Here is a 27,743-nt window from a genome sequence, read left to right on the forward strand (position 1 = left end):
GGCGGGCGCCCGCCAAGGGAGCGCCTGCCGGCCCAGCGGGAAAGGCCCTGCAACACAGAAGCCGGCTCCGAATGGAGCCGGCGGTGTTGCAGGGGTGCGACGGATGCAGTTGCACCCGTCGCGATTTTCACTGTCTGCTATGCAGACAGTGAAAATCATGCTGGGGCCAGTGGCATGGGCAGTGCAGGGGCCCCCAGGGGCCCCACGACACCCGTTCCCGCCATCCTGTTCCTGGCGGTCAAAACCGCCAGAAACAGGCTGGCGGGAAGGGGGTCGGAATCCCCATGGCGGCGCTGCTTGCAGCACCGCCATGGAGGTTCAGCCCAGCCAGGGGAAATCCAGCAGGAAACCGCCGGATCCCCTTTTCTGACCGCGGCTTTACTGCCGCGCTCAGAATGGGCACTGAAGCACCGCCAGCCTGTTGGCGGTGCTTCCGTTGCCTGCGGCCCTGGCGGTCTTGGACCGCCAGGGTCGGAATGAGGCCCTATATCTCATTTTGATATAGTATATACAGAGCCAGCTTCCTACAACTGGGTTAGTTTGTTACCAGAGAGAAAACAGCACAAAGCCAAACACATTGGTTAGGTGACCCAGTCAGTGGCACATATCACAGAAGGGCTTGGCTGATGCCCACTTGCTACATACTGTGCTTTGTGCTGAGAGCAGAAACCTTACCTTGAACAGACAAGCAGCTAGGTGGTGGTTTCCCTCCCAAATGGTTGTCATTGAGATGTGGCAACCTGAAAGAGAAATACTTTTGGAAAGTATTACTTTCCACCGAAGATTTAGGGCAAATTTAAATTTGTTTGGCCATTTTGAGATTCCTAGTTACCCTAGAACTTCAGAGAAATGTGACCCTCTTCCTTATACTTTTGATTTGCTGAAGTCCTGCACACGTGAGGAGAAAGGACTAGAAACTACCTATCTTACTTTAAGACAAATCCCTAGGACTGCGGAGAAGAGATATGCTGAATACAAGGGATGCAACCTTTTGAACCTTGCATTACTACAGCTCAAGATCATTTGGGTACATGCTGCAGTGCCGCAAAAAGTTTAGTGCTGCTAAGTGTGGCCAAGAGCGGAAAAGGTGTGGACGACCCAATCCAACCTGAAGTATCTGAAATTCAAGTATCCATTTGATAAGGCCAGCATGTGACCCTGCAAGAGACATCTCATGAGCTGATCGCTGTGAGCTGCTGCATTTTACATCTCCAATCCAACTTTTGCCTTGTTGAGAGACACATACCGAGGTGGCCTCTCACTCTTGCGAATCCTACAAACAACAGGCACAAGTCCAGAGTGTTCTAGGCTCTTAAAGACACCTCACGGTTTTGTTCTACAGACGGTAGCCCATGTGTGGCACCCTGTGTGGTGGCATTTCACATCCATGAGCCTTCTGTTGCCTAAACCAAAGTTGTCATTTGAGTTGGCATCTGCACTGCGATGACTAAATCTGTGTCTCTTTCTTGTGTACGACCTTCCTTGAGGAAAGCTCAACCTTGATCGCCTCCTTTATCTGTGACCGCTACCCTTTGGCACAGCCCATTCTGCAAGGGCATGCACTCTCATGGCACAGCCCGTTCAGCATGGGCATGCACTCTCATGTCACAGCCCATTCAGCATGGGCATGCACTCTCATGGCACAGCCCATTCAGCATGGGCCTGCATTCTCATTGCAAATCCCATTCAACATGGGCAGGTACTCTCATGGCGCAGCCCATTCAGCATGGGCATGCACTCTCATGGCAAAGCTCATTCAACATGGACATGTACTCTCACACCACCGTAGGTCAATTGAGACAGCTCTGACTTGTCTTCCACCACTGATCAATTGTGTGTTGATACCACCATCTCTCCTGACCTGTTGGGGTCCATAACACCACAGGCACCTTTATCCTCCTTTAGGGTGCTGAACTTGTAATAAAGACTATGTACAGTGGCACGTACAAAGACTTCTCACACACACTGTTCTGGCAATCTATCTTTCTATCCCCACACTAACCTCAATGTGTAGCTGCCATTGTTTGACCCTTGTTTCCCACTGAATATTACGCCTAAAGATGAGATCCTTATCATTGTAGGTAGCTGGCATTCTGATTTGGCTTCTGCAGTTCCATGGACTGTGACAGTACCTTTTACAATAATTACCTAGCTAACCCTGAGATGTGCATGCCCTGAAGACAAGGCTGACACATACCGGTGAGATCTAAATATTTTAATTTGCACAGTGAATGGTTCTTCTGCTCTACATCTTATGCCTATCAATGCACTTAGCACATCACCAGCTGTAGCCCTGTTCTTAATGTATTTGTTAGAAATTAGGTATCTAGTTGGCAGATGCATGCACCTGTCCAATTAGGAACTACAATCCTAGTCATGGTAAGTCAGCTACACAATGTACATTAACTTGTGCTCACCCTCTGGTAACTTAGCACAGAGCAATCAAGCTAAACTTAAGAGGCAATGTGCAAAGTATTTGTACAACCCTTAAATTACAGCAACACAATGACCACAAAAAGACTCCACACCAGTTTAGGGAAAGAGAGAAAATGTATCTGTGTGACACAAGACAAAAATGACACTATTCCAAATAAGAAGAACTCAAGTTATTTGTTTTTAAAGATTAAACTGCAATATAGTGCTTAGAAGCATAAAGCACCAACCGGGGATACCTTGCACTAGATTGGGTTAAATTCAAAGGTTCAGGCCAACCGCGATGGAGCACAGGTCGGGTACAGTCCAAAGTAAGTCCCTCTGAAGTATTACCTTCCCAAAGTTGAACCAAGAGTCTGCTTGCGGACAGACAGACAGACGGACTGGAGCCTCTCAGTTGTGTGTGGCAATGCTGCTGTGGGAACACATAAAATAGTGTCCACTTGTGCTGATCCTTTGTCTGAGCAGCACGGTTCTGGTGAGCCCGAAAGCTTGATTTGAAGAGCAAAAAGACCAGAATGACCACTTCCAAGGGCCCAGGACTGGAAAGATGCCTCTTGGAGGTCAGGAGCTGGTTGAAGTCGGGTTCAGGAGCTGTAGTAGGTTTTTTGGAAGTCTTTGGTGTCCCTGAGACTTCAGAAGAACAGGAGGCAAGCCAGTACGCCCTTGGAAAACTTGGGTTCAAGGATGTAGAGACCAGGTCCAGTCCTTCTCATTCCAGGCAAGAAGCATCAGGCAGCAGGCAAACAACACACCAAAGCATGTAGCAAAGTGACAGTTCAGTTAGCAGAGTGGCAGCCCCTCCTGGGAGCACAGCAGTCCTTCTTCCTTGTAGAATGTCCTTGATTCCAGAAGAGTTCTGATTTGGTAGGGTTTGGGGTCCAGTACTTGTACCCAGTTCAGCCTTTGAAATGGGGGAGACTTCATAGAGAGGTCTTTGAAGTGCATAAGACACTCTACAGGGGGATATACACCCCTTTGTGTGAGGTGGGAAACAGCAATATTCAGGCGCAAGTGTCAGCTCCTCCCTCCCATTTAGCCCAGGAAGACTCATTAGCCTGGTGATGAGACATCAGGGTGAAAATGTCACATCCCAGCTCTTTTTGTGTGTAACTATCTAGAGGGAATGCACAAAATCCAGCTGTCATCTGCCCCAGATGTGTATTCAGAGACAAGCAGAGGCACAGAAGAGTTAAAGTAAGAAAATGCCACCTTTCTAAAAGTGCCATTTTCAGACTTACAATTGAAGCTCTGACTTCACCATAAGTTGCGATTTTAAATTGAGAGTCCCGAGACACCAAACTCCACATTTCTATTTTGTCACAATTGGACATGATACTTAAAAGATGTTTTAAAACAATCCCAATGTTTCCCCAATGGGAGAGTTAGGCCTTGCAATAGTAAAAAACGAATTTGATAGTTTTTCACAACATGACATGTTAAACTTTAAAGTACTTGTCCAACTCTTTAAATGGCTTTCGCCCTGACCTTGGACTAACTAGGACCTACCTTAGGGATAACTTACATGTATTAAAAAGGAAGGTTTGGACTTGGCAAGTGAGTACACTTGCCAGGGTGAAATGGCAGTTTAAAGTTTAAAACTGCACACACGCTCTGCAGTGGCAGGCTTGAGACATGTTTCCAGGGCTATTGTAGTAGGTGGCCTAATCAGTGCTGCAGGCCCACTAGGAGCATTTAGGGTCATAATTTTATACCCCATTTGCGCCGAATTTGTGTTATTTTGTTTGATGCAAATTCAGGGCAAACCTAACTCCAATTGTATACTTTGGTGCTAGACCCGTCTAGAGACAAAGTTTTGGAGTTAAAGTCATTTTTTGCCTGCGGGAAACTACCTTGCGTCAATGAGATGCAAGGTAGGCGCTCCCAGGCTAAAAAATGATGATATGGCCTTAGCGCCATATGTATCCCCTGAGCTAAAATCAAGCACGGGGGAAGGGGGCCTTAAATAATGGCGCTAAGCTTGCTTAGCACCATTATTTAATGCCTGGGTCAGGGCAGGCGTTAGGGGACCAGTGAGCCTAATTCCATATTCAGACACCGTGGAATGTGCCCACAGGTGCCCTTCCCTAGCACCAGGGACACCCACACCCACTCCAAAGGGATGCCAGAGGATGGCGGACCCCATCCTCTGGCAAGTAAGGTAAGTATATTTATTTTTTATAAGAAGTGCCATGGGGGGGCCTAACTTGGCCCCTGCCCTACATGGCACTGGGTCCAATGCCCCTGCCCAGGGGACTCATGTCCCTGGGCATGGCCATTGGGGTGGTGGGCATGACTCCTGTCTTTACCAAGGCAGGAGCCATGTCCATGGAGGTTGTAAGTCAAAGGATGACACTAGTCTGGTTAGAGGCATATTTATGCCTCTGCCCATACTAGAGTCATCCTTTGACTCACAACCTTCTGTTCCCCCTACACCACCCCCATCTGACTGGCACCCTTTTTTATTACGCTAGCCGGGCCTTACCACCAGCTACCGTCATATCATAAATATGACGCTCGGTTGGCGTCTTGGGATGGCGCTTGCTGGTGGTATACTTTTTCATGCAAAACTGCATTAGTCCAGTTTTGCGTGAAAAGGTATATTTCAGGGCCTTAATGTATAGGCTCTGGGCACATATGGTGTGCTTTACTAGGGATTTACAAGTAAATCAAATATTACAAAGTTAAGAGTACAGAGCATCTGCCCTTTAGCACTGGCCAGCAGTGGTAAATTGCCCAGAACTCTAAAGTCAACAAAAACGGATTCAGAAAAAAGCAGAGGGAAAAGGCAAAAAGTCTGGGGATGACCCTGCAGAAAGGGCCAGGTCCAACATAACTCCCCTCCAGCCTAAAGCTAGGGTAGAATAACCAATACCTTGATGGGCTTCCCTGCTTAGGGCGATAGAACATACACAATGGCCCATTATTACAGGGGCATTTGTCAGTTCTACACCTGCCTGAATCCAGGTGGAGCCCTCTGTCTATACTCTCTTGAGCCACTAAAATAACCCATAGGGAATCCTTCTTCTGTGGACTCCATCTGTGCAGCACCTAACTTGAAACTGCTCACAGGTGCATCCCAGTAGGCAGACAGTCCCACCATGGTCAACAAACAGATGTGGCCCATTCAACCCTGAGGATCTGACTTCTGTCCCCAGCCGAGGGAAAACTCTGTCCACAAGGACAACAACCAACATGGGTACTGACAGCTGTCACTGTAAACAACCAGGTCCCAGAGTCTTTGACCTCTGTGGTTTCTCAGAGTGGGGGGCAGTAACCCCAGATGCCTTGAATTCTATTTCTACTCTACCTCCTGCCAGTTCATGGGTAGTATCTAAAACTGGCTACCTAGCCTAGGGTATGCACCCAGAAGCTGAACAGGAGACAGGGGTGGGCTCTCCCTCACCCCACTCCTCCCTCTGGGGTACTGTATCCTCTACTTGGGAGTAGTACCCCCCAAAAAATGAATAATCAGGGCGCTTGTGGCAGCTGCCCCACCCAGTTACCATGTCACCGGGGCAACTCATTCCCCAGAAGACAGTCTATAGGCATCTAGGGACAGATGTATGAAAGCTTTTTGCATTCGCAAACATCGCGAATGCCCGTTAGTGCATGCAGAAAGCCATTTCAGAATGTATGAAAGACATTCTGAACGCAATTTTAAGGAATCGCTAAAATAGCGATTCCTTAAAATTGTGACCTTGTTTAGAGAGTCGCAAATTGCGACTCTCTAAATAAGAAATCACAAATAAGGATTCCTTATTTGCGATTTCTTAGCACATGTAAGAAGCAATTCTTAAATGCGAATTGGGCGTTTAGGAATCGCTACTTACCATCAAGTTTAACCTGGTGGTAACCATGTGCAAATTTAAAAAATGAATTTAAAATGCATTTTTAAAATGTACATGTAAAGCACACATGTCCTTTTGGCATGTGTGCACCTTACATGTCCTAAAAAATTATTTTGGGGTGCAGCAGAGGGGGCCTTAGGCCCTCAGCACCCTGGGGTTTTGCATTTCCAAAATTGCGATTTCTAGTTAAGAAATCGCAATTTTGGAAATGCAAAAAATTAGCATATATGGCCCTACAGGCTTATAGGTGCGAATGGGGCTGGTATCGCAATTTGCGATTCGGTAATAGCATTTGCGATTTTTAAGCAATCGCTATTACCGATTCGCAAATGTGATACATTTCATTTTGCGAATCAGAAATAGTGATTTCTTAAAAATCGCTATTTCCGACTTGCAAAAGGCCTTCTTGATACATCTGGCCCCTAGGTACTAACTATGACACTTCTCGGGTCACCTCCTGTGAGAAATTGAATTGCTGGTTGAATGGGGTGTAAACCCTAGTTAAGCAAAAGCCACATTCCCTTGCAGGGTAAAACACAAAAAAATCACTAATTTAACCTTTACTTAACCCTGGGTAGCTTGCATAAAAAGCAGTCAGACAATGTGTGAAGTATTTATGCAGTACTCAAACATCAATACGGTAAAAACTCAACACAATAAAAGTCCTCAACCAATTTAGAACAACAGAAAACACTTTAATAACTTGTTTGACACCCAAACCATCAAGCTTCAATTGGTAGAACCAGAGGTATGATTTTTTGAAGTTTTAGGTTCAAAATAGCAAGTCATCAGGTTAAAAAAAATGGTCACCTGGGAACTTTTAGCTCTACATCCAAGGATCCAGGAGTGGATAGAGACCTCATGGGGTAAAAGACTCACTCAAGCTGGGTCCAGGTGTGGGTTTCAAATGGTGGGAGCCTGTTATGTTCCTGTGACTCTGAACAGGGGGGCAGCTAAACTAGCCATTGGAGTCACCTCTATAGCCCTGGTTGCAGGTAAAGATGTAGGGCTCCACAGCAAGGCTGGCATCTGAAGGTTCAAAACTGGCTCCAGACAACAATGCAGTCCTTCCAAGTACAGCAGCAGTCTGGTAGAGTGTGTGGAAGGTCACTGTAGCAGGTAGTCCTCTGAGTCCTTCCTCAGGTCCAGTAGTAAACTGAACAGTGGGTCTGAGAGCCCTATTTTTATACCCCGGTGCCCTGCTCCTAGAAGTTGGGAGACGTTTCCAGAAGGGTTTTCTGAAGTTCCAGGAGTTTCCTGCCTCCCTTACCCTGGCTTCTAGCTGGCTGCACTGAAAATACAGGGCTATTAAGCCTATTGTGTGGTGGCAGAGTCCAGCCTATTCATGTGTATGTGGGACTGTGTTTAGCTCTGACACCCCATCAAGTCAGTTAATGGCACATTCAGGCTCTGCTAATCCCAGTATTTTGTGACTGTCTGGGATGTATTCCCAAAGTCACAACTGTTACACCCAGTCATGTGACCTAAGGCAGGGTGCAGGCACAGAGGGCTAAGGGAAGGAAAATGCTAATTTTCTCAAAGTGGTATTTTCAAACTTGGAAGGATAAATCTGACTAATGTTATAGAGGGCTTATCATTGCATGTTGAAAGATACCACACATGATATATCCACCACCTTTAGTTCAAGAACTACAATTTATTAATTTGAATAAGGATTCCTCAATGTTATCCTATGGGTGAGATAGGCCTCACAGTAGTGAGAAAAGGAATTTGGGAGTTTTTCACTACTAGGGCATGTAAAACTAAAAAGTACATGTCTTACCTTTTAATTACACAGCACCCTTCCCTATAGGCTACCTAGGGCCTACCTTTGGGTGACTTATATGTAATAAAAGGAGAGTTTAAGTGACATGTTTACATGGCAGTGGGACACTGCCTTCAGGCTGCAATGGCAGGCCTGGGACATGTTTTAAAGAAATACTAAAGTGGGTGGTACAGGAAGAGCTACCGGCCCACCGGTAGCATTTAATTTACAGGCACTGGGTATATAGTATACCACTCTACAAGGCACTTACATGTAAATTAAGAATGCCAATCAGGTTTATGCCAATCAAACCATGTTTAGGGGAGTGAGCACAAGCACTTTAGCACTGGTTAGTAGTGGTAAAGTGCACAGAGTCCTAAGCCCAACAGGCAAAAATCCAGCAAAATGTAAGAAGAGGAAGGCAATATGTTTGGTGGTGACTTTGAAGAGAGAGCCATTTCCAACACCTCCCCAACCCAGTCCAGGGATATCAGGGCCATAGGGCGGAAGAAGTCCTGCCCATGGCTGGTGTCACCCTACACCCCTGGTCGGTGTACTGCTTTGGGTATACTAGTCTTTCCTCCATCATGGTATGGCTAGCCCTGGTGTCCCTCAGAGGAGTGACTAAGACCCCATTCACAACTCACCTTCTGAGTCTACCTGTCAAATAAGGGGGATCATGGTATGGTCTTTGAGCTGCCTGTGTGGGCCACTTACCCCTGAAGCCACATTGGCCACTCCTGTAGGGTTCCCACCAGCGGGTAGTTTCTTTGGAAAGACAGAGTCCCCCTGCTTGTGTCCTAGCTGAGACCAATCAAAGCCGTGGGATTAGAAAAGGGGTACCCTTGGCCTCGGCCCACCAGAACCTCCCTCCTTCTTCTCAGAAGAGAGATGGGAACCCTTTCTTTTGCTCTTACCCTGGGACTTGTCTGGTTTTCTCTTGACCTCCCCTCACTCTGCTGGGGGGAACCTGAACCACACTTCTTGTGGCCACACCCAGGTACCTTCTTGTGGACCCTGGTGCTGACCTAGCGGTCCACCTCCTTAGCAAGCTCCCTGGGGTCAGAGAGCTTACTTTCAACAGGGTGTTGGTCCAGAACTAGAAAGCAAAGACTGAACAGGTCCTCTGTTGCAACCAAAGTGTACAACCCCTGGTAATCCTTTACCTCACTGCCCTTCACCCAACCATCCAGTGCCTTGTAAAATGATTGCACACCATCCACCCAGGTCTGTAGGTATAGCTTCTGACTGTCCCTGAACTTCTATCTGGGCTTCTCTGGGGTCAGACCAAACTTCCTGATTACGGCCTTCTTCATAGGGGGATACCTCATCCTACCTCTCCCTTCTAGGACCAGCAGAGTATCCCTCCCCTCACTGGGAATGTGCCTCCACAGACTAGTTCCACAATTCTCCTCAGGGACCTTATGCCTCGGTAGAGCAATTTCATAGGCCTCATACCGGGAAACATCCGGAACAACAAATCGTGAACCACAAAGTCGTTGAAAACGAAAGCAAAACAACGCTTTCATTTTCCACAACTTCCTTGTTTTAGGGCCTTAACCACGCATGTGTGAACCACGTACATGCGTGGTTAAGGCACAGTAGAAAGGAGTCAATGCGATCAAGGAGGAGGTTAGTTGGGCTGGGACTGGGGCTGTTTTTTTGGGGGTGGGGGGTCCCGGGGTGATTAGGGTTTAGGGGCGGGGAGGGGGGTTTAGGTTTTAGGGGTGGGTTGGGGTTTGGGGTGCTTTAGGGTTTAGGGGCAGGGGTGTGGACTCGGGGTATTTTTAGTCTTTAGGGGTGGGGTGGGAGGCTTGGGGTGATTAGGGTTTAAGGGTAGGAAGGGGGGGTCGGGGTTTAGGTTTTAGGGGTGGGTTGGGGGTTGGGGTGCTTTAGGTTTTAGGGGAGGGGGTGGGGACTCGGGTATTTTTATTTTTTGGGGGTGGGGGGCTCGGGGTGATTAGGGTTAAGGGGCGGGGAGGGGGGTTCAGGGTTTAGGTTTTAGGGGTGGGTTGGGGGTTGGGGTTGTGGTAATTTTTGGGGTGGAGGGTTGGGGTGGTTGTGGGGGTGGGGGGGTCGCGGTAATTTTTAGGGGTGGGGGGCCAGGGGGACGCATGCTGGAACCATGCATGCTGATCACTAATGCCTTTACCAGGAATGCCTTTACAACGAAAAATCATTGTTAAGGCATTTGTGGTAAAGGCATTAGTGATAACAACGAGGTCGTTCCGACCTCGTTGTTCAGGCATGGGTGGTTGAAGCACTCGTTGTTTCAACATATAACCCCTCAAACCATGTGTCTATGTCATTTCCCACCACAAAGTCAGACACCAGACCCTTGGGTATGTGGACCCTCCTATCAGAGGACACAGAAGAATTGTTGCCAACAGCAAAACTGGACTCAGCCCTCCTGGCTTTGATGTCCAGTTTTCACAAGCTCAGTTCCTGAGCCAACATCATTTTCTTCTCCTCTATGGCCAATAGTTGCTCCTCCAATCTCCTCTCCTCCCTCCTGTCCTCCAGCCAGCTCTGCGGTCTGGCATTTAGAGGACAGACTGTTTCCTGGCCTGTGGGGGGGGGACACCAACTCTTCTTGCAGGCTAGTTGCCCCCTCTCCCATAGGCAGCCCTAGATTCTCCACTGCATCCTGGTCCGGCTCATCAAGATTCTCTATTTCTACATGATCCTCCTCTGTGGTCTCAGTTGCTGCATCTCTAGATTCCCACCAGGCCCACAGCGCCGTTTGCAGCTCCACCCTTTCGGTGAAGCCTTTGGCAGAGACCTTAAACCCCTAGCAAAAATCCTTGAGTTGTTGCACTGTGTACTTCTCCAACTTGAACAACTCAAAATCCATGGTTGCGGGTGCAGGGGCAGTTATGGGACCTTCAGTCAAACATGGTTTAGGAGAAAATGCAAAAAATATGCCATTCAGGGAAGATTGAAAGATTAAACGTGCCAATCAGAGAGAATAGGGAAACATTGTCAATGAGGATAAGAGGCAATGGATTCAAATTGATCTTAGATATGGCAAGTAGTGTACACCAAATTAATGTAAGGCACTGCACAAACACCTATCCTCATGGCTGCCACCAGTGTTAGAAATTGTCTGTCTAGTTGGCAGAGGTATGCACCCTTCCCATGTCAGGACCACAATCCTAGTCAGGGTAAGTCAGATAGACACCCTAAATTAACCTGTGCTCAGCCTCTAGTAGATTGGCACAGAGCAGTCAGACTTAACCTAAGAGGCAATGTGTAAAGTATTTGTGCAACACTTAAATTACAGTAACACAGGGAAAACCTCACAAAAAGACTCCATACCAGTTTAGAAAAATAGACAATATTTATCAGAGTAAAACAAGACTAAAACGACAAATTCAAATAAGTAACTGCAATAGAGTGCTGCGAAGCATAAAGTGCCAACTGGAGATATTGAGTCGTCCTAGATCGGGTTAAATTCAAAAGTTAAGGCCAACCGTGATGGAGTGCAGGTTGGATACAGTTTCAGGTATGTACAGCGGAAGTTTCACCTTCTCAAGAATTGTGCCAAGAGTCTGTTTGAGGGTGCGAAGAGCTGTAGGGCATCATGGACAGACAGGCTGGAGCCTCACTGCTGTGCAAAAATATGGAATTGCGCTCGCTTGTGCTGATCCTTCATGTGAGCAGCACAGTTCTGGTGCAAAAGAGCCCAAAAGCTTGATTTGAAGAGTAAAAAGAGCACTTTACACTGATCAGCAGTGGTAAAGGGCCAAGAATCCTAAAACCAACAAAAACGAATTCACAAAAAAGTGGAGGAAAAAGGTAAAACGTCTGGGTATTACCCTGCAGAAAGGGTCAGGTCCAACAGTAAGTATTAGCACTGGGTGAAATTCACTGTGATTTGCTTTGTTGAAATTAGGTGAAATGCTCATAAAATTAGGCATTATTATGCAAAATACTGATTTGGTATTTTCCACAACTTTTTAGTGGGAAATGCATTCGTCCTTGCATCCATTTTGGACACAAGGGCACATTTTGCTTTGAGAAATAGTGCAAGATTTAGCATGAAGCGCTCATCTGCTGCTCATGTTCTGTTCCTTTGCCTTTTTCCTGTGCTTTCTTGATAGAATTTTTGCCCAAATGAAATCTCAATCACGTGACATGGTTTAATGGCATAATCTTGGGAATTGTGTGTAACAAGCGCAATGCAAAATGCCTGAAATTATGTGAGATTGTGCCATCATAAATCAAAGGTCACCCACACTTAGTTCATGGACTTTATATTACTAAATGTGAATGAATTATGTTTTATGGGTCAGATAGCCCAAAATAAACTTATTTTGACTTTGACAGCACCCATCACCAGTGCAGCAAAGTAACCACTGACTGCCAAGTGACCAGGACCCAGAGAAGTTTTGTAGTTTGTAGGTGCAAAGTCACGATGTAAAGTACCTTGAGCAGCTAACTATGCCCTAAGATGGATCTTTCTAGGCAGGCAGGAGTAAAGTGATTCAGTGGTTATAGGAATGGTGCATTAGGGCAAGAATAAATAAGATGAAGTTGCTGAATGGCCACGCCAGGCTTCAATGGAGAGTACTGAGTACAAAGCAAATACCTGGTCATAAAAGTGTAAAAGTGTCAAGTGTAGCCATTGCAGATACTGCCTGTAGACGCTCCCTACCTAAAGAATCACAGAAAATATATTGCCGCCACTCTATGTTGAATGTTTGTTTTTCCCCAGATATGCCTATTCTAACACCTCTGGACAGGAGACAATCATCCCCATCAAAAATCCAGCTGCAGACATTGGGCAGACAATTGGTCTCAGCAATATGGATCTTGCTAAAATCAATCGGCTGTATAACTGTGGTAAGCAGCAGAGTTCTAAGTGGCATTTGAATATTCTCAATTAGACAACCAGTCATTTGTTACTATAATAGCCCATAGTAATTTTTTCTGGTTTCAGTTGGTCTCCTCCGTATGATCTCAGCATCTTCTCATCATTTGATCTCAGCATCTTGTTGTTCTTATGATCTGAGTATCCTCTCCATCCTTTGATCTCAGCATCCTCTACTCTGTGTCAGTCTAGTATATTGTCGCTCATGTGATCTCAGCATCCTCTTCTCTGTGTGAGTCTGGCATCCTGTGGCTTAGATTTTCTCCTCTGCATTTATTTGATCTCTGCATCCTTTCCGTCATTTGACTGCAGTATCCTGTTAGTCACATGAACTTAGCATGCCCTCCCCCATGTGACTTCAGATTTCTCTACATCATTTGATCTCAACATCTTCTCATCCATGTGATTACAGCATCCTGTCACTCATGTGATTTCAGCATCCTCTCCTTCTTGTAATCCAAGCATCTTCTTCATGTGAACCCAACATTCACTCTTCTATGGGCTCTGTTTGATCCTAGCTTAATTTTGTCCATGTTATGCCAGCAATCTCTTCTCTGTGTTTTTCATCTGCTATCAACATCTTCTCATTCACACAATGCCAAAATTATTTCTTCCATGTGATCCCTACTGGAGTTCATGTGATCTCAACATACTCTTGTCCATATGGTCCATGCATCCACTTCTACATGTTATCCCACCATCCTCTCCTCATGATCCCAGAATGTTATGTTCTATATTATAGCATGTGGCAGTCGCTGACTGGATGAAAGACAACTGCCTCAAGCTCAACTCGGATGAGACAGAGATCCTCATCCTGGGCTCCACCCCTACCACCTGGAATGACTCCTGGTCGCCCACTGCCCTCTGAACTGCCCCATCTCCCACCGACCACAAACCCAACCTCGGCATCATTCTCGACTCCTCACTGTCTATGGCCTGCCAAGTCAATGCTGCCTAATCTTTGTGCTTCCACACACTCGCCTGCCCCGGATATTTTCAAGTGAATCACCATAGATGCAAGAAGAACAGTCACCCATGCGCTCGTCAGCAGCTAACTCGACTACGGCAACGCACTCTATGCCGGCATTAACAAAAACCTGCAAACTAGACTCCAGAGAATACAGAATGCCACTTCCAAACTCATCCTGGATATCCCCCACCAAAGCCACATCTCCGCACACCTGAGAGACCTACACTGGCTCCTCGTCAACAAACGCATCACTTTCAAACTCCTGACACATGCGCTGCTCAACTGGCCCTCGCCACCAACCCTAGGATCCAGAAGAACACAGGTGGAGGAATATCCTTCTCCTACCTCACCACGCAATCCTGGAACACGCTGCCACTTCACCTCTTGCTGGCTTCCTTCAGGAAGGACCTCAAGACTTGGCCCCTCGATTGATCAGCATCCCCCCACCAGCACATTGAGACCCCCTGGGTGATAAGCTGCGCTATACAAATATCTGATTCATTGATCCCAGAATTCTGTTACATGTGATCGCCAGAAACCAAGTGACTTCAGCATCCTTTTGTCCATACGGTCAATGCATCCACTTCTACATGTTATCGCAGCATCCTCTCCTCCATGTGATACTAGAAGTTTCTTCTTCATGTGATCCCAGAAATCTGTTACATATGATTGCCAGAGGAGACCAGATGACTCCAGCATCGTCCATGTATCCCCACCATTCACTTCTTAATGTTATCCAAGCATCCTGTCCTTCAAGAGATCCTAGAATTTTGTGTTTCATGTGAATCCAGAATGCTCTGTTGGATGCCCTCCCAGAAGGAAACCATGTGGCCTAAATGTCCACTTTCCATGTGGTCCCAGTATCCACTCCTTCATGTCTTCCCAGCATCCTCACTTATTATCCCAGAATTGTCTCTTCCTTATGATCTCTCAAGGAGACCATGTGATCCCAGGCTGGGCTCTGAGTGCACCATCTGGATTTTCTACCATATGAGATAGAATAGGTCCCAGCCCTGCAGAAATCCTCTCTCACAGTTGTTTTAATAGGTGTTGCTCTTGTAAAGAATCCTTAGCCTGCCTGATTCTTAAACACTTTTGTTTTTTATTTGTTCCTTTAGGTTTGTGCAGCATTGTATCCAGACGTGGCTATGGATTTGTGTCTTCCACTGATTTCCCATCTTATTATCCAAACCACACCGACTGCTCTTATCTCATACAAACCGGTGCCCACCAGGTAGGTCTGCAGAGAGAGTGGCTAGTGCTGAATAAAATCTATCCCGTGGGCTCCTATCAGCCTAAAGAGTAGTCACCTTTCATTTAGCCTCTGATATTGCAAACTCATGCCGGTGTGGTCAAGCTTTTTGTCTTGTGCTTTCTTCCAGATTCTGCTGATGTTTAGCTTCTTCGATATCAAGTCCTCCCCAAACTGTGAGTCAGACTATATCATAGTTTATGATGGGATGACGAAAGATGCTCCTATCTTACTGAACAAGGCCTGTGAAAGTGTTCCCCCAGTGGTGTCTTCAGGGAGTGCAATGCTGCTAAGGTTCGTCACCAATGGGACCATCACAGCCAGTGGCTTCAAGGCGCACCATCAGAACAGTACGTCCTGCTTCTTGTATCTCTGTCGCTGGATAAATGACTAGATGAATGGCACACTAGTCTTTACCACTCCTTGAGTGATGGTCTCCACAATGTTTGCTGGCTTGTTCATTCTGAAATGCCATAAAAAGATTTGAATCATAAAGTGATACTCTGCAAGGCAGTTAAAAACATAATAACATTCTCTCATCACTGGTCTTTTCTGAACTGCACAAGCAGGGCCATTTAAACCTAGCTGCTAGGACACAAATGCAGTTTATACCTTTTTAGCATTAGTACTTTAAGGAGATGGGCACAAATAGCATTCCACAGGCACTGACCACAGGGTTACTCCTGGTGGTATGTATCCATAAAGAACCGCGCACAGACAGTAACAGCATGTCACCCACAGAGACAATTACCTGTACACATGTGTTTCACTCTTTTTTCAAGCTAGAGTGTAAATCATATGAGCACACTATGCACAGTCCAAAGTGAATGTCTTTGGTCTTGAGGGCATTTGCAATATTATTTGCATCCATGTGCAAAACAGTAAAAAACGGTTCCAATGAATCCTTTTAGTATTTGCTTAATGTTTAAATATAAAAATGCCTCTGGGGGCTTGAGACTGAAAGCAGCTGTCATAAGAGAGGTATTATTAGAGGATAAAAGAACTAAAGACCGGAGGTGCTGAACTGAGAGAATCTGTGCATCAAGGTATATCAGGGTCATGCATGCTGGAGTTTACCTCGCAATGTGGGAGTGAATTTACTTATGAAGGGGGACTGAGACTGCCACTGCTGCAACTAAGCAGCACAATTATCGTCTCTGCAGCCCAAAGTCCAACAATAGGCACTGGACCAGTGGTTAATTTGAGCGGGTGGTGTCCAGTGCTCAGCACCGGCACTTAGGACGGTGTTCCAAATGGTGGCGCTGTTTGTCTTATTTGGAGATGAGCACAACAACAGTAGTTTATAGATTCAATGTACATAAAAGATGACTAATACATGCCGTCCAAGCCATTCTTATAGCTTTGTTAGCCTGGGATAGACTGAATTGTTGCACTAGTAGGAGTGTGATGGCTGTAGGTGTGTTTGTACTGTTATTAGCAGCGTGGCAGGGGCAATGGGTAGTGCAAGCTGTAGTTACCTCCTTACAAAGTTTACACGGGGGTTGCCTGAATGCCTGCCTAGCATAGCTCACTGGTGAACCACCATCTCTAGGTGGGAGTAAAGGCTTTCACCTGGGAAGGTGCTCCTAGAATATAGGTGTCAACAGGTCTTTCACACTGTGTCTCTCTTTCCTTTCTAGTTGCTTGTGCGCACGCGTACACGACCTCACCGGGAATCATCACATCAAAAAACTATCCTCAGAACTACCCAGCCAAGGTGGACTGTGGGTACTACATCTGGGCCGCAGAGGGGAAGAAGGTGGGTCTCAGCTACAGACGCTCTGTTAGTCCAGTGAAAAAGCCCTACATAATGCCTGGTCAAATAGTAGACAACAAGAACATGTCAAGCCTTCTTAATAAGACTCCAATTCCCTTTTTTAACATTTCATTGTGATTTTATGGAGATTTAACAGAAAATGTAATTAGGGTCCACCTCTCTCTGTGTCTCCCATTGCAGATTTCACTCACATTCACTGATTTTGACTTGGAGCCCCACTTGCCCTACTGCCGTTTAGACTACCTTGTGATCTTCGACGGCCCCACAAACAGGGCCCCGCTCATTGGCCGATATTGTGGCTCTGGTCCAGTCCCGCCAGTGGTGTCCAGTGGGAACTTACTGGTGCTGCAGTTCCACAGCGATCGCAGTGTTGAGAAGAGAGGTTTTCAGGCTACCTACACCTTTGGTAAGGTTACGCCCACTACATGTCATGTTGTTCAGGGCTCTGTTGTGTTATGGTTTATTTATTTTCTGGTACTATATTCAGTGACGGCTTCTGCGATATGGCAGATGAGCATTGCCCCCCGCCCCCCTGCCATCCGCCTCAAAAGGTGTCAAATAAAACAATAATAAAACAGGTTTATTATCATTTTATTTTGCAAGTTCTAAGGGGTGGGGCGAGTCTTGGGGGTGGGGCCATCACAATGATAGGGACGGAGGAGGAGTGGTGTGCACTGCTAACAGTGCACATGTGGGTTTGGCCACCCGTCTCAGGACGGCCAAGTCGCACTCTGAACTATCTCCAACCAAAGCTGCGTTGCCGGGTTGGAGACAGCAAGCACAGGCTCCCAGTCTCTCAGGGTGCTCAGGCCAATCCTGATGCTGCTCTCGTGCTGCCAGCAGCAAGAGAGCAGCATCTGGTTTGGTCGCACAGGTGTTTGGGACCCTCTGCTGCAGTGGAGAGGAGCTGAAGAGCGTCATTGTGGTAGGTAAGTTCTTTTATGTTTTTTTTGTGTTTGCATTGTTGCCTGATGTTTTTTTCTGTTTGTCAAAGACAAAGGGACATATTTACTACTTTTTGATGCAGGGCAGCACTGCAAGTCACTCTGCTGCGCATCCCTGCATCAAAAGAAAATGGCAGAATTGCACCGTATTTATGCGATATGTCGCATTACAGTCCTCTTCCACTGCACTGGTGGACAATTGGCTACCATGTGCCAACACAGTCACCCTTGCAACCCATGCACCATGGTCAAAGGGTCGCTGTGTTGAAGAAATGATTGTTTCTACAATGCAGGGCACCTTCCTGCTGAAATACAGTCAATGGAGGCACACTTATAAAGAGGAAAAAACAAGGAGAAATAAACATATTTCTCCTCGTTACACCTCCCTTGGGGAGAGATAGGCTTTTGACACATTCCCAGGTTTACAAATCCTTGTAAAGGTTGGAATGTGTCACAATTCATGGGTGTTGCGTGGGGTCACCCACTGCAACACCCATGAAATGCCTCTTTAACACAGAGTAAGGCAACACATTAACTTTCGCTCCATCGCCTTACTCCTTATCTATAAGGCCATGGAAAGCCATGAAGAGTACTTTTCACGTGGCCTTGTAGATATACGTCTGCTGCCTGCGCCACTGGTGCATCACAAATAGTGATGCAACAGTGGCTCGAGCCGCTTGTAAATATGCCTCCTAGTGACCAAGAACTGATTGAGCACAGCCATGTTTCTAAAAGGTTACACAATGTGGTGGCGTTTGTAAAGGTAGTGGGTGGGTGTTCCACTTCTCTTAAAGTGATCTTTCATCATTTTCTAAATAACAAAAAAAAAGAGCTAACACAAGACGGCCTGATGGTTAATGTGATACAATGCATGTCACAATTCTGCTGCCTCAGAGTTCTTGATGAAGGTGCTAGGAGTTGGTGTGTGCACAAACATGTCCATGGCAGTAAGTGTGCAGTGGGTGGCAGCATCCTCTTGTAGAGTCTTGGGGTTGTAGCCAAAGGAGACAACTTCACTTGAAGGAGAGGCTGGTGTATTCTTTGCCTTGGTAGGATAGGAGATGCCTTGTCATGAACATGTTCACTGATGCAGGGCACAGCTGTGTGTCTTGTTTTAAGACATTCTACTGTATAATGCGCATATCTTAACTTGGAGGTTTGCGTGAGGCAAAAACTGTACAACACATATTTATTTATATTATTTTATTTACAGAGTTATGTAAACTTATAGTGGCAGCTTCTGTCAAACATCACAGCAATGGATTTAGTAGAAGATATCAAGACCAGGAGACGGTGTAACTTGTGGAGTTCCGTGTGGTTTAATCACGTGTAATAATCTAAAAATTCTGCTACATTACTCTTAATTATGTGAGGAGAGTAATTCTGCTTTTAGCACTAATGGCCTGATTTAGATCTTGGTGGAGGGGAATACTCCATCACAAATGTGACAGATATCCCATCCGCCGTATTACAGTCCCATCATATTCTATGGGGATCGTAATATGGTGAATGAGATATCCGTCACATTTGTGACAAGTATTTCCTCTGCTGAGATCTAGATCAGGCCAAATGTCTTCATGCAAAAATGACCCCTCGTTTCCAAAATAGATACAGCAATGCATTTTGTGCTGCATTGTGCATTTCTGATGGATACAATTGTGGATTCTCATCTTATGAATTCTCCCAATGCGCCAGCATTTGACGAAAAATCTTCTTCCCAGCTCTCCACATTGCCGAGGACATCAGAATTGCACAGCTCCGCACTCGACTCCGTCTGTCATCACCGTAGCAAAAAGAGGTCCTCGCCGGCGTGCTGACGTCAGTTCCCTTTTTTCCGTGCCTAGTTACTGTTTCGAAGGTATCCTTTTTGTCTCTGGTTACAATGTCTCCTCCTAGGAAGTCGGGGTTTTAACCTTGTCGGGAGTGCGGGGGTCGCATGTCGGTTAGGGACCCTCACGATGACTGCCTTTGGTACCTTAGTTCGGAGCATGATGTGGAGGAGTGTGTGTCCTGCCAAAGCATGAATCCAAAGGCTCTGAAGGAGAGAGAAGCCGAACTCTTTCTGGCTAAGGTGAAGAAAGGGCACAGAAGTCATTGCAGATCATCTTCCCATACTTCTTCGAAGAAGCATAAGAAGCAGCGCCGACACAACTCTGGGCGTCGTTCGGCTAGGAGTCGATCACGATCCAGGTCTCCATCTAGACGGCGACTTGGGAGGTTAGTCCTACGGTGATTCCACAGGCTCAAAGCCCTCAGGCTTCTCCAGCACCATCGGTTTTCAAGGTGGTTGCACCCCAAGAGATTCCATGCTTTTCATCTGGGGTGCAGGATTCTGATGCACAGCTGGCGTTAGTGCCGCTGGAAGATCAGCGGTATCCTGCATTTTTGAATGCCATGTTTAACATGTCCAATGCTATGGCCCCTGCTGGTGCACCGGCTGGTCCAACGGGTCCTTCGGCATTCACATTGGGCTCCCCGGCCCCTAATAAGTCAGCGCTGTTCATGCCTTTTTATCCAGCTTAGGGTGCCGGTTTGGTGCTGAAAACTTCATCTCAGAGGCCTACAGCACCGATGACATCGCCTTATAGACCTGCGGCGCCGGAGACGTTGCCTCATACACAGTCGACACAGATGACGGAGCCTCAGGTGTCCACGGCGCAGATGGGATCAGCTCTGGGGCCGGATGGATAAGGTTTGGTTCATAGTGTGTTTCCTGGTCCGCGTCTATTGGTCCTGAATCCGGTGTCATCGACGTCGGCTAACTCTATGTCGACGCCGAGATTGGAGGCCTGGTTGAGGTCACTCAGAAGAGCACTGAGGCTCTTAGAAGAACAAGATTACCAAAGACAGCTACTAGAAGAAGGAGAGATTGCTGAGCCCTTGGGGGAATATCAGGGCCTAGACTCAGCCAGTGGGTTAGACACTTCCCCGGAGTGGGATCTTTCATCTCCAGGGGAGTTTACAGAGGAAGTGGCCTCTTTCCATTCTGTGGTCAGGAAGGCGGCACATTTCTTGGATCTTGTGTTGCCGGCTGCTGAGGTTAAAATGAATATTTTGACAGAGGTCCTGCATCCTTCTTTGGCTGCAGCAGAACCCTTGCTTCCATTTAATAATGCTCTTACGGAGCCTATATTGTAGATTTGGAGGAAGGCTGTGTCATCGCCAGCTGGGAACAGATCTGTTGCAAGACGGTATAGGGCAGCTCTGGGAGATCCAGGATTTTTGTCAAAGCATCCGACTCCGGAGAGTTTAGTAGTCCAGGCCTCATGTTCGGCACGTTCTGCACCATGCTCCTTCCCGGTTATTCCTTCGGATGGAGAGTCCAAGAGGATGGAGCAGTCGGCCAAGAAGACTTTTGCATCCTGCAGCATGGCCCTGAAAGCGAAAAATGCTACTTGGGTGTTAGGGAGATATGTCCATGCCCTGATGGACACGGCTAAACCTGTAGTTCTAGACTTGCCGCAGGAAATGCAGGGGCAGTTTGGTGATCTCCTTTCAGATGCTCAAGCTGCCGCTAAGCAGACTATCCAGTCTGGTATGGATTCTACAGACTCAGTGGCCAGGGCGATGGGTACCTCAATCGCTACCAGGAGGCATGTGTGGTTGAGGTCTTCTGGCTTTTCTACGGATGTCCAGACCACTCTGTTTGAAGCTAAATCTGACTCTGCCTTCAAGCGCTTCAAGGACAGTAGGGCCACAGTGAAGTTTTTGGGTCTGCAGGCTTCCACTACTACCCCTTTCAGGTCCTTTCGGAGGTTCAGGGCGTTTGGGCGTGGAGCCATTTACTGTGGGAGACCCCAGTCCACAGTCCAACAGCCTGCCAGCCTCCCATATAGATCCTCTAGAGGACGGGGGAGGGTTCGGACAAGAGGGGCCACCCAGCAGCACCCTGCATCATCCTCTTCCTTTGGGGGACAACAACAAGGGAAGCAGCCCTAGGTTTCTACCCTTTTTGAGTCACACTTCTCCTGTAGGGAGAAGGTTACGTTTTTTTCTTCACAAATGGGAGTTAGCCACATCAGACTCTTGGGTTCTAAATATTGTGAGGAACGGATATGTTCTTCCTTTTCAGGAGTTTTCCCCTCCCATCCCTCCCCGTCCCTCCCCGTCCCTCGTTTTGTTCAGAAGATATTTCCTGATCCCCAAGAAGGATGGTCGATTGAGACCTATCCTGGATCTGAGGATTTTGAATTGGTTCCTGAAACAGGAGAAATTCAAGATGCTGACTATTGCGCAGGTGCTTCTGGCATTGAACAAAAAGGATTGGATGGTGTCTGTCAACTTTCAGGATGCTTACTTTCATATCCCTACTCTCAAGTCGCACAGGAAGTATCTCCGGTTTGTGACGGGGTCGCAACATACCAGTTTGCGGTCCTTCCGTTTGGTCTTACTTCAGCACCTCGAGTCTTCACGAAGGTGATGGCAGTGGTTGCAGCAAGTCTCAGGAGGAAGGAAATATCAGTATTCCCTTACCTGGACGATTGGTTGATCAAAGCATAGTCTCCAGAGCTTGTGCTGCATCACTTGCAAATGACAACTCAGTTGTTGTTCATTCTGGGCTTTTCGATAAACGTTCCCAAGTCTCACCTGGAGCCCTCTCTGCGCCTCCTGTTCATAACGGGAGTAATGGATACAACATTGAATTGGGCCTATCTTCCGCCTCAGCAGATTCAGGACATTCCGGCGTTGATTCCAATGTTTCAAAATGGAGCGGTTGTTCCAGTCCTCAAGGTCCTGCACCTGCTCAGTCTGTTTGCATCTTGCATTCTGTTGGTCACTCATGCACGTTGGCACATGAGGGCTTCCAGTGGTGCCTCCACAGGCAGTGGTTTCAACACAAAGGGGGTCTTGAGGAGTCGATAATGATTTCCAGAGGTGCTGCAGCGGATCTACGATGGTGGACTGTGGACGGCAACCTTTCCCAAGGAAGGCCGTTTTCACTACCGCCTCCGGTGGCCACGGTCAGAACGGATGCTTCCACTCTAGGGTGGGGAGCTCATCTGGGGGACCTGGAGATCAAAGGTATTTGGTCTCCTGTGGAACAGACTTTTCATATCAATCTGTTAGAATTGAGGACGATACGTCTGGCTCTCAAGGCCTTCCTCCCGTCCCTTTGCGGCCAGTCAGTTCAAGTCTTGACGGACAATACTACCGGGTACATCAACAAGCAGGGAGGAGTGGGGTCATACCTTCTCTTCAGAGAGGCTTTGTGGCTCTGGTCCTGGGCTCAGGACTATCGGATTTGCTTGGTAGCAAATCATCTGGCCGGAGTTCTGAACGTACACGTGGACAGTCTCAGTGGGCATTTCTCGGCCAATCACAAGTGGCGTCTCCATTCAGATCTGGTCCTTCACATCTTTCGGATGTGGGGTTTTCCCCAGACAGACCCATTTGCCACTCGGGAGAACGTGCACTGTCCGTCGTTCTGCAGCCTCCAGTATCCAGTGCAAGGAGCTTTAGGGGACGTGTTTCAGATGTCTTGGGTTGACCAGTTGCTTTACGTGTTTCCCACTGTAATAATGTGAATCCACACCAGATGAAGATATGTGGTAGGAGGTATTTATTACAGCCTCAACCAACAGCCAGCATATCAACTGTCATGCAGAGAACCCTGCATCACAGAACCTCAGAACAAGCTGGTTCCATGCCCAGTGTTCTGGCATGGAGCCATGTAACATCATTACACTTCTTCCTCTTTACATTAGAACAGAAGTAACATGAGAACAAAAACACATTTGAACAGAAAGAAAAAGAGGGTAGAAAGAACTACACAAAATCACGCAAATGTAAAGGAAACCTGCGTGTTCTGACACTCCTACGAGTATGATCAGACCTTAAATCAATGTCAGAGGGAAAACGATAAGAAGTATCATATCTCCTGTCGGCCACACCACAGCCCCCAAAATGTGCTACACGACTATGATTCCAGATGCGACCATCATCCGTCTTGACAGCATTTTTAAACAGCTTAATGATAGTTTTTGGAGAGGTATATTTTGAACAATTTTGACACCCAACAGGAGCTTTGACCTTTACTTTATCTCCAACCTCAAAATTTTTAACTTTCGCATTATTCCTTTTATCAACATAAATCTTCCTTTTGCTTTGCAGAGACACTTCTTTGTCTCTCCATTCCCCAATACCATTGTTTTTCAAACCCTTCCCAGCAACCATCCAGCCAGGACACAAACAAGTATTTGGAGACCTTCCCCTGAGCAGTTCAAAAGGAGTCTTCCCCGTTGATGCATGAGGAGTGTACCTGTAAGCTGTTATACGACCCTGCAGTTCTTTTCTCCAATCTAAACAGTTTACCTTTGCTAATTGTATACTCTCTTTTAAAGTCCTGTTAAATCTCTCCAAAGCACCATTCGCCTCTGGATGATATAACGCAATTTTTTTATGTACAATTCCACATTTTACAAAATACTCCTCCATCTGAGCAGAACAGAACTGCGGACCATTGTCAGAAAGAATAGAGTTAGGAAAACTCTCACGTTTGAACACAGATTCTAAAAAACTGATCACAGATTGAGAAGTGATCTCTCTCACCAAACTCACCTCCACCCATCGTGAATACAAATCCAGCAACACCAACAGGTAAGGAGTCTGATGTTCTCCATGCAATGGCCCCACAATATCGATAGCTAATTCATCCCATGGACTTTTTGGTAAACTTCTACAAACCATAGGTGAACATCTTGGTTTGAGCACCTTATCACTAGCTTGACAAGGTGTACACTCCCTAACAGTACGTTCCACCATCAAATCTAATCCAGGCCACCAGAAATCCTGACGGATGCGCTCTTTGGTTTTAGAAATGCCCATATGCCCTTCATGAGCCATGTTCACGATGACTTCTCTCAAACTCAATGGGGGAATCATTCTTGTGCCCCTCATTAGAATACCATCAACAACGGCTAACTCATTCGCAACTAACGACCAAGGTTTAACCAGACTTCGAGACTTATGCTGTTCCAAAAGAGACATCACAGAACACAATTCACTATCCTTTTGCAACTCATCCCTCCATTCATCTTCCTTTACAGCCCCCAGCGTAACATCACAAACTCTTATGCCACACTCAGCATCACATTGATCATTTTCATCCTGAGATTTATCATTCCCTACCACCTCCACCAATCTCGACAGACAGTCTGCCGTTACATTTGTCTTTCCCGGAATGTATTCAAACATGAGGTTATACTCCTGTAAGGAAATGACCCATCTCCTGATCCTCGAGGAAATTGAGTCCAAACCCTTCTTCTCAAAAATTTCTTTCAGGGGTTTATGATCAGACCTGACTACGAAAGAAGATCCCCACACAAATTTTCTGAACTTGTTTATGGCCCAGAAAATTGCCAACGCTTCCTTCTCTATAACAGAATACCCTATCTCTGCCCCTTTCAAGCATCTTGAAGGACAAGCTATTAGCACCTTTTGGCCCTTCCTGATCTGAAAAAGAAGAGCACCCTGGCATAATTCTCAAAAATATTTTTCCATTTCTTCCACTTAATAACTGGTATTGGGGAATGGAGAGACAAAGAAGTGTCTCTGCAAAGCAAAAGAAAGATTTATGTTGATAAAAGGAATAATGTGAAAATTACAAATTTTGAGGTTGGAGATAAAGTAAAGGTCAAAGCTCCTGTTGGGTGTCAAAATTGGTCAAAATATACCTCTCCAAAAACTATCATTAAGCTGTTTAAAAATGCTGTCAAGACGGATGATGGTCGCATCTGGAATCATAGTCGTGTAGCACATTTTGGGGGGTGTGGTGTGGCCGACAGGAGAGATGATACTTCTTATCGTTTTCCCTCTGACATTGATTTAAGGTCTGATCATACTCGTAGGAGTGTCAGAACACGCAGGTTTCCTTTACATTTGCGTGATTTTGTGTAGTTCTTTCTACCCTCTTTTTCTTGCTCCCGCAAACCAAAATGGTACCTTTCCATAATAGTACTAATCTTTGGCAAGTAATGTAAATCTAGTTGTCTTGCACATATTTCATATTCATTCAACCCCCTCTGATCAGCTTGCGACAATGGAGGTAGATTTTCCAACACCTCCTGTCCTTCACCCCCTAAACAATGTAACAAAAGTGCCTGCTTCCTTTCACCACTCAAATTCGTACCACACACCCTGGCATAATTCTCAAAAATCTTTTTCCATTTCTTCCACTTAATAACCGGTTCTCCTGGATCTGACAAGAAAAACGGCGGCGCCGTAACATTCTGCATACTCACAAGAGGTGTAAAACACTTCTTCCCCACAATATATTCCAAACCCTACTAGTTGCTAAAAGTACTTAAAGTCCAAAAGGTTTCCCAGTCACCGTATGTCCCAGCACGATGTCGCTATATCAAACACGGGTCTTCAGGTGTGTTTGTCACCGCAGAGACGACCTTTTCAGTTTACTTCATTTTACAACGCCCAATACTTGTATTTCACAAGTGCAATAAAGTTTCCAAAGAAATTTATATTCCCGTGACCACAAACCAATATAGTGATCCTTATCCAGTCTCCGTCTAAGTTTCAACTTCCAATAGACCGTCGATGTTCTTCTTCGATGTCCTCCAACGATTGCGCTGTAAAAAATTTTTTTTAAAAAAAATACAACAAATTCCTTCTTCCTCATCTAAGATGGCCGCCACGAAACATTTAGTCCGTTTTCTTCAGGCAGTTGAGCTTGCTTTCTCTTTGAGCAATCTCGGATCGTTTTCCTCACTCAAAATGGCCGCAACCAAACAACCAGTCTATTTTCTTCAGTCAATCTGGCTTGTTTTTCTCCTTTCACCACACTCAAGATGGCCGCCAACAATTCCCACAGTTTACAGTCCTTTTTCAATTGCTCACTGACCTTCTGACGTCGTGAAGCATCCAGAGACCACTTTGATCCTTAGTAAATGCTCAAACAGCTTTCCACAAAGCCCCTACAACCGCAATTTCACACTTTTCTCCGCTAGAACATGCTGCAAGACGCTCGATCCTCTCCCAGCACGTCTCTGTAAGTTATCTCCATTTTTCTCTTAAATAATCCAAGCTCTTCCTTCTTTGTTGTTGTTGAGGCTGTCCCTTCCTCTGGGTTCCTTTTTATCCCACCTTCGTCGCCAGTGTAATAATGCGAATCCACACCAGATGAAGATATGTGGTAGGAGGTATTTATTACAGCCTCAACCAACAGCCAGCATATCAACTGTCATGCAGAGAACCCTGCATCACAGAACCTCAGAACAAGCTGGTTCCATGCCCAGTGTTCTGGCATGGAGCCATGCTACATCATTACACCCACCATACCCTTGATTCCTCGGGTTCTGAGGAAGATTCGCCGAGATCGGGCTCAAGTCATTGTAATAGCTCTGGATTGGCCGAGAAGGGTGTGGTACACGGACCTTCTCCAACTCTCACTGTGCCTTCTGCTCCATTTCCCTCTCAGGGCAGACCTCCTCTCGCAGTCGCAGGGGCAGGTTCTACACCCCCACCTACAGAGCCTGCAGCTACATGCCTGGAGATTGAACGGGGCAATCTGAGTGCTTTCTCTCACCCACCAGAGGTAGTGGATGTTGTTTTATCGGCCAGACAACACTCCACTAAGTCTGTTTATGCCGGCATGTGGACAAAATGTGTGGCTTGGTGTGGAGAGAAACAAATTCATCCCTTGAGAGCCCATCCGTCTGATGTTCTGTTGTTTGCTTTAGCGTTAGCACAGAAGGGTTATGCAGTTGCAACTGTCAAAGGCTATTTGTGTGCACTGTCAGCCTTTCTTTGCCTTCCGGATCAACCTTCCTTGTTCAAATCACCTATTGTTGTTAGGTTCTTGAAAGGTTTAACAAATAAAGTTCCTCCCACTCCATTTCTTATGCCTCAGTGGGATTTAAATCGGG

The 27,743-nt window shown here is 46.4% G+C and overlaps 1 protein-coding gene across 3 annotated transcripts in view; it reads left to right on the forward strand.

Annotated features, from left to right (window-relative positions):
- Positions 1-27,743, forward strand: part of LOC138283723 (astacin-like metalloendopeptidase) — a 167,276-nt gene that overhangs the window by 119,905 nt on the left and 19,628 nt on the right. For all 3 annotated transcript variants that reach the window (XM_069221767.1, XM_069221766.1, XM_069221768.1), the window contains exons 8-12: positions 12,767-12,894; positions 15,011-15,126; positions 15,275-15,494; positions 16,785-16,903; positions 17,102-17,327. In XM_069221767.1, the coding sequence (XP_069077868.1) occupies positions 12,767-12,894; positions 15,011-15,126; positions 15,275-15,494; positions 16,785-16,903; positions 17,102-17,327 (809 nt within the window). The remainder of the gene's footprint in view (positions 1-12,766; positions 12,895-15,010; positions 15,127-15,274; positions 15,495-16,784; positions 16,904-17,101; positions 17,328-27,743) is intronic.

Source organism: Pleurodeles waltl, chromosome 3_1 (assembly GCF_031143425.1).
Source record: "Pleurodeles waltl isolate 20211129_DDA chromosome 3_1, aPleWal1.hap1.20221129, whole genome shotgun sequence".
In the NCBI taxonomy this organism is placed as follows: domain Eukaryota; kingdom Metazoa; phylum Chordata; class Amphibia; order Caudata; family Salamandridae; genus Pleurodeles; species Pleurodeles waltl.